We start from the raw sequence: 15,719 nt of genomic DNA, 5'->3' as shown, positions 1-15,719 counted from the left end.
GTGGCATGCATATGAGGTCGAGTAACTTAGAGGACGATTTGGCAATTCATTAGCCACTATCGGCTACCTAGGCAGCAATTTCTATTCATCTTGGGGGTTTGTGGGTCAATACAAAATGAAATGTGTCCCACCAACATTGTGCTGATATATTTCAACAAATGCCTGTGCAGGGGAATCTAATTTGTTCTCGTTTATTTGTAATTTTTTTGATGGTAGACGTATTTGTTCCTGGAGTGGACTACATGGGGAGCCGGCTTACGTTCTCAGCGCTGTCTATCCCTCTCTAGATCTGTAGGATAGAGATGTAGATGACTTCAAAGAGGAATTTAATGCCACTTTACAACCCATTGGTTGGAAGGAAAATGTGTCCTCTCCCTTTCCCAACAGCAAGAAATACAAGCAAGTTGACACAGGGTCAGCAGCAGTGCAGATCCCCTGGACGGAGAACAATTTTGGAGGTTTAGGTGCCTTGCTCAAGGGCACAATGTCAAGAGATGGTACATGTGATCAATGACCAGCAGCCTTCCACCTGCCAGTTCCGGTCCACTCCCATTTCTGTGTTGTCCGGCCCTGGGCTTAAACCAGCAGCTGTTCTGCCTCTCCAGCCTCTTGTTTCTCCATTCTGGTCCCGGGAATCCAAAGGGGGGCACATTCTTATGTTTGTCATAACACTACACAGCTGATTCAAGTGATCAATGTATCAAGCTTTGATGATTTGATTCAGATGTGTAGTGCGAAGGCAAAAACAAAAATGTGCCCCTCTTTGGGTCCCTAGGAGGACCAGGATCAGGAAGCACTGCTCTAGGACTCTTACAGGAGTGATGAATGGGTCTGCTGCCATGACTACAGTGATTCAAACCTAGGGCGACACAACAATGGGTGTGGAACTGAACTGGCAGCTGGAACTCTCCCATGTATCATCTCCTGCCATTGTACCCTTGAGCAAGGCACTTAACCCCCCCACAATTGTTCTCCACCCAGGGGTGCTGCACTGCAGGGTGTTGTGAAAAGCGGAATTCACATTTCCGTTCTAATCAATGGACAATAAATTATCTATTCTGTCCATGTTCTTGTCACAGGATGACTCTTTGCGCATTTCTACACCCACACCACTGCTGCCTCTATTGCACCACTGTACAAGTATTCCCTGTATTCCACTACACTGCCATTACTGAATGTATAGCTACTATTTAGTTGTGCTATGTAAACTGTCCTGTATCTACAGAACAAATAAACGTTGAGTTTATTGCTATGCCAACTTAAGTATTTGACCCTGAAAGACTAGTCTCGATTACTATACCTAATTTGAGTATTATTGTGAATTACTTGTTCATTGTGAAATATTGTGATTTTGTGAAAGACTAATATAATATATACTATATAATATTTTTTTACTTTGACAGGAAATGAGAGAGCTGAAATGAAAGAGCGAAAATGATACCTTTGAACATGAGATGGGTGAAATGGACTAGTAGCACAGCTAGAACAATGAGCCAGATGTCCAACCGGATGTATAAATCTGAAACATCTGGTTGGCATTTCCACCCAGACATTCTGCACATTTTGTCATCGATGAAACATTAAATCTCAGTACAGTTTTCTGTTCCCAAAACAAAAACATGTTACAAACAAAGTCGGCAATTTTTTTTAGACTTTTACCTTTTGCAAAAAGTTTCAAAGAATTACATTGTTTAGAAGGAGTGCAAGGGTGAATTTAGCTATTGCAAATGCGCACTTCACAGATTAGGCGTTCCCTAATGGGAAAACTACATGCTAGAACGTGCCAATAGGATCTCGCTAGCTCCTGCTTGGCTCTGCCCACTTCCTTGCTTGTTCTGCACACTATGATTAATTTGCTCCCATTGAAAATGACAGGCTATGTTCTATCTTGGGTTAGTTATAAAAAATCTTTGCTAGTAGGCCTGCACTAGAGTCCATCGTGACCAGTCAAAGTACAACTATAGAGATCTGTGGATTTAGTTGATTGGTAAATCTACATGAATTCAATCACTTTTTGACAGAATCCATGTTGATTTAAATCAAAACTTTGCATACATGTTTGCCCATGGAAGAAGTGGTCAGAAACTGTTTTTTGGGACCTGGATACCAAAACATTCAGGAGATAGGAGGTGCTCAAAGTTGACCCATTTTGCAAACCCTACCATACCATGTCTTCATCACTGGAAAACAGAAACGGTTGAGGTTGATATCATTTAAATGCTTGCAAACAGGGTTGTCAAAATATTTTATATAAATATATTGTAGTGGCTTCCTTTCGTCTTTACCATAGCCACTGCCCAAGCCTGAAGCGGGGTTGTTTGGTACGCATACAGTCCACACTCAAGGTTTCCAAACGGCCAAACATTCAATGACATCCAGGGATATGGTGCAACAAAAATGTTTATTCTTATATCTAACAAATAAATGATTCTCCAATCAACTTAAAGCATAGAATACTTGATATGGAAAATACATATTATGACCTGTCTGTATGTCTGTATGGTCAAAAAACTAAACCGCTCCCGCATCTAGCAAGGACTCTCCCCCCGAAGGCCCAACTTCCTGCCTTTATCCTAACACACTTACCACAATACAATGAATAGGCAAGAGGGGGGGGCAAAAACTAAGTTACACTAACAACAAATTAATATATCTCAATCAGGTAAATATAAATCATAAAGGTACGTACCTAATATTTCATCATTTACATTAATATATTTACACAAATATACATGGAGCTCCATATGTTCGGTCTTTTATACAAATATGTCCAAATCGGCTCTAACATACCGGCCCCTAATTGTTGACTGCACTGAATGCACAACAATTACTTTCAAACGTAGAGCCAATACACAAAACATTCTATACCAGAGCACTATTGCAGTTCATAGCTATATACCAATATACAAGGTGCCATATAGGAAAATAGTCCATAGATCTCAGTCTGAGTTGAAGTGTAAAGGTGTTCAACTTCCAAAAATGTCAAGAGTTTGACGTCCAAAAATGTATGACATCAAAGAATGTAAGAGTACGACATCAACGAATCAGAGGTGCACGTGATTCTAAGATGGAGCACTGTGTGTGTGTGTGTGTGTGTGTCACTCCGTCGCCTCAAGGAGCAGACAGAGTTTATTGATAGGTCTCTGTAAGATATTGGTCTTAGTCTTAACCATGACGCTCCGGACAAGACCTTTGGCCCCTGGCAAAGCCTCCATCGCACGCCCCATTAGCCAAGTGTTCCTTGGGGCGTTGTCATCGACGATGACCACAAGGTCACCAGGACTGAAGTTTCTCTTAGTTTTGTTCCACTTGTTCCGCTCCTGCATAAGTGGAAGATACTCCCTGATCCATCTCTTCCAGAAGAGGTCAGTGATATATTGTACTTGCTTCCATCTCCTTCGTGAGTATAGGTCGCTTCTCTGGAATAGTCCTGGTGGCAGGACTGGCTTAGCTTTCAGATGAAGCAGATGGTTCGGAGTCAGGGGTTCTAGATCATTAGGGTCATTTGTTACAATAGTGATTGGTCTGTCGTTCATAATCGCCTCAACTTCACACAAGGCTGTCTGCAAAGCCTCATCATCCAGTACTTGCTCTTTAAGGACTGAATAGAGGATCTTTTTCACCAGTCGGATCAACCTCTCCCATACCCCCCCCCCCCCCATGGTGGGCTCCAGAGGGAGGGTTGAATGACCATGTCACTCCTTCCTTCAGTAATTCATTTTGAATCTTGTTGTGATACAGCTCTTTCATAGCTTCTCCTAGCTCTCTGTGTGTTCCAACAAAGTTGGTGCCATTGTCTGTTCTGATACTTGTTACTGGGCCCCTTCGACAGATGAACCTGCGCAGGGCATTGATGCAGGATTCAGTATCCAGATAACTAGCAACTTCTAGATGGACAGCTCGACTCACAAGGCAAGTAAAGATCACACCATAACGCTTCACATGAACGCGGCCTCGCTTCACCTCTATGGGGCCGAAATAATCTATGCCCACATGGGTGAAAGGCGGCAAATCAGGTGACACCCGATCTTGTGGAAGGTCGGCCATCTTCTGTTCTCCAGCTCTAGCTTGCATCCGCCTGCAAAAGATACAGCTCTTAAGGATCTTCCTTGCTAAAGAGTTGGCAAAGTGTATCCAATATCGCTGGCGAAGTCTAGAAAGCATGTGACCTCTCCCAGAGTGGCCAACCTGCTCATGGATGTGGAGTAAGATCAGTCTAGAGATGTAGGAGTCTTTGGGCAGGATCATAGGATTCTTTAGTTCCGTAGGCATAGCAGCTTTGCTTAACCTTCCTCCTACTCTCAGAATGCCATTGTCAACAATTGGATCAAGCTTACAGATTGAGCCACTTCTCTTGGCACATTGTTTTCCTTTCACAACTAGTGCAATTTCTTGTTTAAAGTGCTGTCGTTGTTCAAATCGGATGATGACCTTTTCTGCTTCATCTAGGTCATCCACAGACAGACTTTCTTTTCCAAACGTCAGTTTGAACTTGTCAATTTGTTCCTTCAGTGAGTTTGTCAGACTCTGATCTGATCTTGGATCAGTTTGAGAGAGAATTTTCCTTTTCTGGCTTAAATGTAGAAGACATTTTTTCAGTTTCAGTTTCTTCAGTTTCAGCAACCAGGCAACTGCTTTCTTCAAGCTGTTCCATGTTGAATAGTACTCAATCAGTTTGCTGGTTGGACTCTTTTCTTCCACACTTGTATGGTTTATGATTACGTCTTTTCTCACCTCTGGATCGTCCGGAGGGATGGAGCTAAGCTCCTCGGGGACTTTCGGCCATTGAGTTTCTGGTTTCTCCAGGAATTCTGGTCCTTTGCGCCATCTCTTTGAGTTCAGGAACATTTCAACATGTAATCCTCTTGGGGCATCATCGGCTGGGTTGTGTTTGGAGTTCAAATACCTCCACTGTTTTGCTTTCGATAGGTCACGGATCATAGCAACCCTATTAGCCACAAAGGTATGGAATCTCTTGGTATCATTGCGGATGTATTTTAGCACAGACTGGCTGTCCGTCCAAAAATGTGACTCCTCAAGTTCAATCTGGAGCTCCAACCTTAACATCCTGTCCACTCGCACTGCCAATGTTGCTGCAGCAAGTTTCAGTCTGGGGATTGTCATCTGCTTGAGTGGAGTCACCCTTGATTTCCCCAGTATGAATGCAATGTGAACCTTTTCCATACCGTTTGTGAACCTAAGGTAACTTGCCGTGCCATAACCTTGTTCACCGAAGTGATGCAGCTGTGCAGTCTTGACTTGACCAAAGTTCTCAGGCATCATACACCTGTCTATCTGGAATCTGGAGAGCTGGTCCAGCTCTGAGAGCCATCTCTGCCATGAAATAGAGTGTTCTTCAGGGATGACTTCGTCCCATCCACACTTTAGCTTGCAGAGCACTTGAAGAATTTGCTTTGCCTTTAATACAAATGGGGCGAGGAAACCTAATGGATCATAAATAGAGCTGACAGTTGAGAGAATACCTCTTCTTGTAAGGGGTCTGTTCTTGACAGTGACTCGGAAGGTAAATGCATCACTTTCAATGTTCCATCGGATTCCAAGTGCTCTTTCAACAGGCAGCTTTTCTCTGTCCAGGTCCAGTTCTTTTATCTGCTTGGCTTTGTGTTCATCAGGGATAGAAGCCAGCACAGTGCGGCTGTTGCTGACCCACTTGGTCAATTTGAACCCACCCTGAGAGCACACATCCCTGAGGTTTTTTGTGAGAGCTATGGCTTGTTCTTCTGTGGCCACTGACTTGAGGCAGTCATCAACATAGAATTTGGACTTGACTGTTTGAATCACCTCTTCATCGTACCTCTCACAGTTGTCTTCTGCAGTCTTTCGCAGTGCAAAGTTTGCACAACTTGGAGAGGATATAGCACCGAAAAGATGTACCGTCATTCTGTACTCCTCCAATCTTTTGTTAATATCACCATCCGGCCACCATAGGAATCGCAGGAAGTCTAAGTAATCTTCATGGACACGTACTTGATGGAACATTCCTTCGATGTCTGCCATCATGGCAATGTGCTCTTGCCGAAATCTTAGCAAGACTCCTATAAGCGTGTTTGCCAGGTCAGGGCCTTGAAGGAGTTCACTGTTAAGAGATGTACCTTTATAGGATGATGAACAGTCAAACACTACTCGTATCGTTCCTTTGCGCTTATGGTGAACACCATGGTGTGGTATGTACCATACCTTGCCTTTCTCTCTGAGGAGCTGCTCTTGTGGTATCTTCTCGGCATAACCTTTTGTTATCATCTCTTCCATGAAGCCTTTGTACTCTGCAGCGTAACCTTTGTCCTTCTTGAACTTCCTGATAATATTTAGAGCCCGCTGCTTTGCCATGTCACGATTGTTTGGCAGGACTACATCTGTTTTGCGAAAGGGCAACGGTAAGTAGTAGTGATGGTCTTTGAGGGTTATGGAGCTTGATACGATCTCCATAAACCTACGATCCTCAGCTGACATCTCACTTTTCTCTTCATACCCTCTCTCAGGGAAGTCATGGTTGTACTGATTTACAAGAAGAACCCCCAGGTCGGCAATTGAGATATGATTGGCCATCACCGTAGGATGCCCAGATTCTTCTGCCATGGTACAATTGTTAAGAGGACCGTTCATCACCCACCCAAAGAGGGTTTTCACTGCATACGGTCCGTTGCCTTGGCTATTTATGATTTTCCAGGGTTCCATTGCCTTCGGAGCATTTACGCCAATCAGGAGTTCGACGTCGGCGTCAATTTCCTTCAACTGAACTTCTTTCAGGTATGGCCACCTTTTGAGATCTTTCTGAGTGGGAATATTCTCTCTTGTCACTGGGATCTTATTTTGGGTGTAGACCTTTGGTAATGCAAGAAATGTGTCACCTTCCACATTGCCAATCTCTAATCCAGATATCTCAAAGCTCTTGGTAGGACTCTCCTGCCCCATTGTGCGTAGCAGAATTTCAGTCTCACTGCCTTTAGCTTGCAACTGCCTCATGAGTCTCTCCGTACAAAATGTTGCTGAGCTACCAGAATCGAGAAATGCATAGGTTAACGTAGACTTGCTTCCATTTGCCATCTTTACTTGTACTGGCACAATCGCAAGTGCACAATCTGTACCGGCCCCGGTATCTTCACCAGCTTCCAGTGAAACAAGAGCACTGCTGACAGTCTCCTCCCGCTTTACTGCTACACCCCTCGTATCTGCCTTTAGAGATCTAAATCTCTCTTCCTTCAATGTGCAGTATAGTGGGGTGCCTTTGACATTTCTGACAGGTCATCCTTCTTTTACATTCTTTGCTTAAGTGTCCTCTCATCAAACAGCCAAAACAAAGGCCTTTTGATCGCAGAAACTCAACCTTGGCTTCGTGTGGCTGTGCCTTCACCTGTTGGCAGTCGACCAGGAAATGCTCAAAAAAATGCGCAAAATACACATGAGATACTGGGAGCATCAGAAGGGTAGGCGCCTGGTTTCTTGATTTTGAATGTTTGTTCTTTTAGAGGTTTTTCCGAGTTACAATCTGCCACTACATCTACTGCAGTGGCAAAGCTGCTTCCCCTACTCTTGGATTTGAACTGCTGTTTAAAGTCAGCTTCTGTTTTAGTTTTAAAAAACTTTTTGTTGGTCAGGGGGATCTTGGATATCTCCATACAACGGATCCTGCAGTATTTTGGCCTGTTTTTCCATGAACGTCACAAGGTCACTGAACTGGGCCCTCAGGTGGCTTCGCTCTAAAATATCACATGCCGTAGACCTCCATTTTTCCCTTCGTTTGTAGGGAAGTTTTGACATGATCAACTTTTCCCTTCGTTTGTAGGGAAGATTAAGCTCTTCCATGTTCTGTAGGTCTTGCATAGTGTTACAGCAACCTCTAAGATAGAGTGCAGAGCCACCCAGTCCCTTTCCATCATCCGGTTTGATGTTTATCCAGTTCCAAGCTTTTTCCATGTAAGCAGTGGTGACTTTGATTTCATTGCCAAAGTGTTCCTTTAACAAACTTTTAGCCTCTGCATAGCCTCTTCTGGCTTCCATATGCAGACAACTACGGACCAGATCCTTGGGCTGACCAGAGGTGTACGTACTGTTCCAGGTAATAGAGCATGGGTGTCAAACTCTGGCCTGTGGGCCAAATTTGGCCCGCGGGGTAATTATATTTGGCCCGCGAGACAATACCAAATTACTACTAGAGCTGGCCCGCCGGTATTATACAGCGCATTCACCACTAATACTACGAATCCCATAATGCTCTGCTGTTTTCGCGCGCCAATCAGGACAGGACCCAGAAACGCTCTCTCCTCTGTGACAGTAGTCATAGCAACATAGACGCTACAACTGTCAGCGAGCTAACCCTTCCCAAAAATGGCGAAAAGAAAGGCAGAAAACAGGAGCTTTCTGGACAAGTGGGAGGCAGAATATCTGTTTACATATGTAAAAGACAAACCTGTTTGTCTTGTTTGTGGAGTCAACGTGGCTGTAAGTAAGGAGTACAACATTAGACGACACTATGAAACGAAACACCATGAAAAATACAAGGACCTGGACATGACTCAAAGGAGCCAGAAAGTAGAGGAGATGAAAAGAAGTTTGGTTTCACAACAGAATATGTTTAAAAAAGTCACATCACAAAGCGAGGCTGCTGTAAAGGCTAGTTATATAGTGGCAGCAGAGATCGCAAAATCAGCCCGGCCCTTTAATGAGGGAGAGTTCATGAAAAAGTGCATGATGAAGGTTTGTGACCTCGTATGCCCAGAGAAAAAACAAGCATTTTCAAACGTGAGCCTGAGCAGGAACACAGTAGCTGATCGCACATGTGATCTTGCCACCAATCTGTATGACCAGCTGATGGAAAAGGGAAAAGATTTTGTTGCGTTCTCCCTCGCTGTGGATGAGAGCTGCGACGCATCTGATACTGCTCAGCTGTCAGTCTTCATCCGTGGAGTGGACTCAAATCTGTGTGTTACGGAGGAGCTATTAGGATTCAAATCAATGCATGGCACAACCACAGGAAAGGAAATCTTTGAGGAGGTTTCCAAATGTGTAACTGAAATAAAGCTGCCGTGGGATAAACTCGTTGGATTAACGACAGATGGTGCGCCAGCGATGTGCGGTAAAAAGAGTGGACTGGTGGGCATGGTTCGGGAGAAGATGCGGGAAGAGAACTGTGCAGGTGAGCTAACTGTTTACCACTGCATCATACATCAGGAAGCACTGTGTGCCAAAGCCCTAAAGATGGAACATGTTATGACCACAGTAACACAGGTAGTTAACTTTATAAGAGCCACAGGTCTAAATCACCGCCAGTTTAAATCTTTTCTGGAGGAGTGTGGTTCGGAATACGCAGACGTGCCGTATCACACAGAGGTGAGATGGCTAAGCAGAGGAAAAGTACTGAACAGATGTTTCGAGCTGCGTGAGGAAATATGTCAATTCCTGGAAACCAAAGGGAAGGATACAGCAGAGCTCCGGGAGCAAAAGTTCCTGGCCTTTCTCTGTGACATCTCGAGCCATCTCGATGCGCTGAACCTGCAGCTTCAGGGGCGGGGGCGCATCATCACAGACATGTACGCTGCAGTGAGGGCCTTCAAAACTAAACTGTGCCTGTGGGAGAATCAGATGCTGCAAGGAAACCCTTGCCATTTTCCCTGCTGCCAATCCATAAAAGCGCAGATCTCTACCGCCGTGTTCCCATGCGCACAGTTTGCTGAAAAACTCAGTGTTCTCGCTGCTGAGTTTAGCGGCGATTTGCCCGACTTCGATGCCCAGAAATGCAAGTTTGAACTGCTTAGTAATCCCTTCGCAGTTGATGTGGAAAATGCACCAACCAACATCCAAATGGAGCTGATTGAACTCCAGTGCAACGACACGCTGAAGTCAAAGTATGATGCTGTGGGCGCCGCACAGTTTCCACGGTTCATCCCTGACACAATGCCTCAGCTCCGCACCCAAGCTGCTCAGATGCTCTCCATGTTCGGCAGCACTTATCTATGCGAGCAACTTTTCTCCTCGATGAAGATGACCAAAACAACTCACAGGAGACGTCTGACTGATGAACATCTTCGCTCGATACTGAGGATTTCTTCAGCTCAGAGCTTGAGCCCAGACATTGATGAACTAGCATCCAAGAAGAGATGCCAGGTATCTGGCTTGGGCACATCAGATTAGACCAGTGTGCAATAATTAACGTTTTCTTTATGCACTTTTTCTTGCTACAAGGCATGGGCTTGAATGGTTGATTGATTTATTATCATTTTATTTGTAAAATTATTAGCCAGTGGAAAAAGTTTATTTTGGTATTTAAATCAGAAGGCTGCAAATAGAAAAGAGGCATACAATTTTTATTTAAATTTTATTTATTTAATAAATGAATGCCATTGATGTGTTTTTTCATTTGAAATTCGATTTTGCATGTCTCCACTATTAAATTATATATTGTATGGTAATAAGCGATGTTGTAGTTTACCTACTTTATATAATCTGAGGTTTTTGTGTTTTTGTGCCCGACATTGGTTGAGAGACACAACTTGAGTACAGGATTGGTGTCATTTCAATCATAGAAATTAAATAATTTACAGTGTAATTACTACCACAAAGATGGCTGCCGGTCCACCCACCGTCGAATGTCTATTTAAATGGTCATGTCTATTCTAGTATCTATATTTCTATGATTTCAATAGATTTCCTATGGAGAATTGACTGTGTATTGTAAAACAACAGATATTTCCATTCAAGGCAACATTCTCTGATGTGTGGTCCGCCAACCATCTTTGTAGTACCATTTGAAAGTCCAAATGTATATTTGATGACCATTTTGTACAGTTATCAGCCAAAACATGAAGGGCATGTTGTCTCAGCCGATGGTGGGCGTGTCACAAAACCTCAGATTATGCAAACCCCCTCCCCTCACACACAAAAACAAATGAAGATACAAAAGCGAATTTTACCGCGTTTTTAGATCGGTCTAATTGACGTTTAAGGCTATAAAATGACAATTAATTTTTGTTTTAAAAAAAAATCTATAAATGATAAAACAGTTTGACAACCCTGTTTTGAAGCTTTAAATGATATCATCCTTTTCCTTTATGTCTTGAATTCATTCAGGTCCAAAGAGTCACTTTCTGAGCACTTCTACAACGAGTACATACGTATGGAAGGTCTCGTTCAAATCAAAAGGGTGCTGTCAAGAAGGGATTGAAATCAAATGGATTTCTCCTGATGGTACATGTGAATTTAGAGCACGAAAAAAATATTATATGGCAGTGTTTGTTGTAACTGATTTTACAATGGTAGATTCACCTGGAGATGACCAACAATAAATCATTGTTGTGTTCATTACTGAACAAAAAGACGTGGAGACTTATGTTCATCTACTTTATTGGTATGGTTTTCTAAGTATATAATAGATACAGGAATAAAGAAAGGTTGACTAAGGCCAGGATTCAACCCCGATGCACATTGTAGCTCACTTGACATTTAAGGTTATTTCCACATTAGCAGACATTTGCAGCTATTGCCGATAATATGATCTCTGTGAACTGAAACTGGATCATTGACTTTAATGGCAACAATCCAAAATGCACTTTTTATTGAATCCCTGCCTTATTCAAAAATAAACACCAATTATTGATACAGGCCAGTGTTGGAACACATCAACATTTTGACCAACACTCTTATTATTGTCAAATAAGAAGTGCGTGTGCGTGTGTGTGTGCGTGTGTGTGTGTGTGTGTGTGTGTGTGTGTGTGTGTGTGTGTGTGTGTGTGTGTGTGTGTGTGTGTGTGTGTGTGTGTGTGTGTGTGTGTGTGTGTGTCCGTTGCAAAATGTTTTGCTACGGTGTGCACTAATGAATACGACCCAGGTGTTTTTTCAATCCAACACTTTATGTACTAGGAGAGTACCGTCCACACCTATAGCCTGTTAAGTGGGCGTCACATTCAGAGCTGTAAGTGAAGTGCAGAACCCCTTTCTTCAGCTGACAGCTGTGTGAATGAGTTCCTTGTTCAGGGAAGACCAAACATCTTCCTGCCATGTCATTGTAAATCACATCTCTGTCCCAAACCTCGAACAGCAGCTGATGACCAAACTCCACTGAGCCAAAGTTGTACGTGGCATTCCATACCGGATCATTATCATCCATGACAGTATCTGTTTCCTCATACATACCATTGTACCATATTTTAACATAGCCATCAGTCTTTGTGAAGGTATCTGCTCTCAAACCTGCGGCTCTGTGGACCATTACCCTGAGAGTCCCGCGTCCTGCCCGTAGAGGACAACAGTTGTGATCCAGGTTAGGGGTCGGGGAGCAGGTTTTGAATTCCCCCTGGTCTACAGGAAGCTTGTTCTCGTCAATGTACTCTGTCACCATGCTCCTCAGGTTGGCACTAACCTCTGGATCATCAACCAGGTGGTGCAGGGGGAATATAGCATAGGAGACCACATCTGGATTATCATGCAAGCTGTTCATCCAGCTATGGTACGCTTCGGACGGGTCCTGGTGGTACAAGATATCGGGAAAATACTTTTCCCCTCCTAGAACCTCAATCTTGTGGCTCATAAACCCCTGGTAGAAGCCCATGCTCATGTTCCCCTTTAGGAGGGCATCACATTTGTTGGAGAAGGACGCGTTTGCTGGGAGGAAGCCTAAGGCCATTTTCAACTCAACATTTAAGCAGGTCTTTATCTCGGACTCGGAGAAGCCCTTCAGGGTGGCCAGGCAGGTGCGGAAGGCAGTGACGCGCCTCACCCTACCACCCAGCTGTACCTGACGGATGTAATGAGTGCCGTACGTGTCGATCAACTGCCGGTACAGCAATTTGCTCTTGTTGTCAAGCTCCTGTGGCAGTCTCTTGAGATGTTTAGCAAATTCAGCGCTGAGGTCCGGATGGTCTGCCAGCCTGTAACTGGAAAATCAACAACGGAGCACGTGGATCTACATCAACCCCTTTTCATTGAGAATACTCAGCCTGGTCCCAGATCTGCTTGTGCTGTCTCATGTCAACTCTCATGGTCATGGTCATGTTTGGCATGACACCCACCATAGATGTTTGAAGTACAGCACGAACAGATCTGGGACCAGGATAGACGAAACTGTATACTGCAATGATTAGTGATTCAGTAAGTTGTCATAATGATATCATATGCGTTGTAATAATTCATGCAAATAGAATGACACAGATTAACCTTAGCATAAATTTTGAATATATTAGGTGACAGTGAGGTAGATTAGTCTATAGAAAACAGCTGTCAACAATAAAGCCCTTCCCTACCTGTAGTATGTACAGCTGATCTCATGGGTAGCAAAGGTGGCCTTGTCCACACTGTGCTGGGATCTGGCAAACTTGGCCATTTCTGAGCGGCTGCCCCCCAGCACTGCCTTGCCATAAGTCTCTAGCCTCAGGTCCATACCCCAGTTGTTGTTGATGAGGGAGCTAGAGCTACGTAGTAGGGAGTCCACCGAGTGGTGCAGGGCACTGGATAGCTGCTTGCTGCAGCGGCTCAATGGACGCCAGTCCAGCACGGCAGAAGGCAACCTCTGGACCTGTCCCTCCTGGAAGCGGTTCTCACAGAGAACACATGTGTGGTTGTCAGACAGGTGGGCTTTGACGTTGATGACGTAGGCCCCTTTACGACGCATCCTGACCACGTCGAAGCCCTCCCCCGCCAGGTTGTAGCCAGGCACAAAGGGGGCTTTCTCACACTCTGACCCCGATCCAGTCCTACAGGCTCTGCTGCTGGGCATCTGCACCAGGACGGGCAGACTCAAGGTATAAAGGAAGAGACTTCGGAATGCCATGGCTCCTGGAATTTACAGAGGTTATTATCATTATCATTTATTGTACTGTAAACAGTGTCTACATTCTTTAAAAATGTAAATGCCTCCACAATGCAATGGGATGCTGAGGGATGTTTCACGACATCTTCTAAATCAAAACATAACTCTTTTAATATTTCCATAGCCCCTCTGCCATAGCCCCTCTGCCATAGCAAACCTTCCATAGCAACCCTCCATAGCCCCTCTGTCATAGCAACCCTCCATAGCCCCTCTTCCATAGCCCCTCTGCCATAGCCCCTCTGTCATAGGCCCTCTGTCATAGCAACCTTCCATAGCAACCCTCCATAGCCCCTCTGTCATAGCCCCTCTTCCATAGCCCCTCTGTCATAGCCCCTCTTCCATAGCCCCTCTGCCATAGCCCCTCTTCCATAGCCCCTCTGTCATAGCAACCCTTCCATAGCCCCTCTTCCATAGCCCCTCTTCCATAGCCCCTCTTCTATAGCCCCTCTTCTATAGCCCCTCTGCCATAGCCCCTCTGCCATAGCCCCTCTGTCATAGCCCCTCTTCCATAGCCCCTCTTCCATAGCCCCTCTTCTATAGCCCCTCTTCTATAGCCCCTCTTCCATAGCCCCTCTTCCATAGCCCCTCTTCCATAGCCCCTCTTCCATAGCCCCTCTTCTATAGCCCCTCTTCCATAGCCCCTCTTCCATAGCCCCTCTTCCATAGCCCCTCTGCCATAACCCCTCTTCCATAGCCCCTCTTCCATAGCCCCTCTTCCATAGCCCCCCTTCCATAGCCCCCCTTCCATAGCCCCTCTGCTCCTTCTAGAAAAGTGTTACAAATAACATACATTAAATACAGATTCACAAACGGGGCTAAGATTACCAAAGATCAAAGATAATATACAGTGTTGTTGTATATTGGTCTACTCTTGTTTTGTGTCTAAATGAGGGCACACCAATAACCCCCTCCACACTGAAAGGCTAAGTGGAGCACAAAATCTCACTGCAGCTCTGCCTGCAGCTGTAGTGGAAACAGAACCGTGTACACTTGCCGACACGCACTCCTACCTTTAAATCATCCAACTGTGTTTGTTTTCGTCTCACCCTCTCTTCTCAGTGAGCAGTAGTGCTTTGCCTTTGGAATTTCACGACACCCGTCTTCTCTTGTAAAAAAATGCCTGCTGCTGCACAAAATGTTGTTTTGTTGCTTCCTCCTGACATCCATAAGAAACTATGAACCGAACAACACTTGGTCCTATATCTGGTTCTGTGGGGAACTCTTCTTCGCTGTGCTGAATGTCAAGGCCATTGTGTGGCTAAGGGACTTCCCCTGCTCCAGGCCTCTCTTCCTGAGGTTAGACAGATTTCCACGGCTGAGTGGTTTTGTTTTGATGTGCACAAGCTGACAGTATGAATCCCAGATGAGTGTGGGGGAAGGTTTTCACAAGACTCAGAGTGGCATGGGCATTCTGCCTCTTTACGGGAAGCTCAGTGTGTGTGTGTGTGTGTGTGTGTGTGTGTGTGTGTGTGTGTGTGTGACTGTATATTTATGTCTGTCTGTGTACTAATAACAAAATCAACTCCTTGGCCTCAGCTTCTTCATTGTCTTTTTATGTTCAGGGGGAAATTAGGAAGGCTTTATGTTCAGGGGGAAATTAGGAAGGCTTTATGTTCAGGGGGAAATTAGGAAGGCTTTATTGGGGAAGATTTAAGATGATATGTGTTGTGATAGCAAATTAGGCAATAGTATTTTACAAAAATTAAATTAAAAAATGACAATGATGAGTCTCACTTTGAGTCTTGAGAGATTATACAGTTGATCAAAGATACATGTGACCTGCTTTGGTTACATGTACATTCATGTATTCCACTTCCCCACCACAATCCTTTTGAAGGAGAAGAAATATCCTGAGGGGGACTGCGAGGTCTGTGAAAACACGCTAGAGGTCACCAGACTA

The 15,719-nt window shown here is 44.4% G+C and overlaps 1 protein-coding gene across 1 annotated transcript; it reads right to left on the bottom strand.

Moving 5' to 3' along the window:
- Nucleotides 1-11,341: 11,341 nt before the first annotated feature.
- On the bottom strand, nt 11,342-15,177 carry prf1.5 (perforin 1.5). The gene is made up of 3 exons (XM_029636856.2): nt 14,830-15,177; nt 13,254-13,785; nt 11,342-12,887 (listed from the first exon to the last, which is right to left on the bottom strand). The coding sequence occupies exons 2-3, from the start codon at nt 13,778-13,780 to the stop codon at nt 11,864-11,866; spliced, it is 1,551 nt and encodes a 516-aa protein (XP_029492716.1). The 5' UTR covers nt 13,781-13,785; nt 14,830-15,177; the 3' UTR covers nt 11,342-11,863.
- Nucleotides 15,178-15,719: the final 542 nt, after the last annotated feature.

This window comes from Oncorhynchus nerka, linkage group LG27 (assembly GCF_034236695.1).
Source record: "Oncorhynchus nerka isolate Pitt River linkage group LG27, Oner_Uvic_2.0, whole genome shotgun sequence".
Classification (NCBI taxonomy): domain Eukaryota; kingdom Metazoa; phylum Chordata; class Actinopteri; order Salmoniformes; family Salmonidae; genus Oncorhynchus; species Oncorhynchus nerka.
This window is presented reverse-complemented; position numbering and strand designations above follow the sequence as displayed.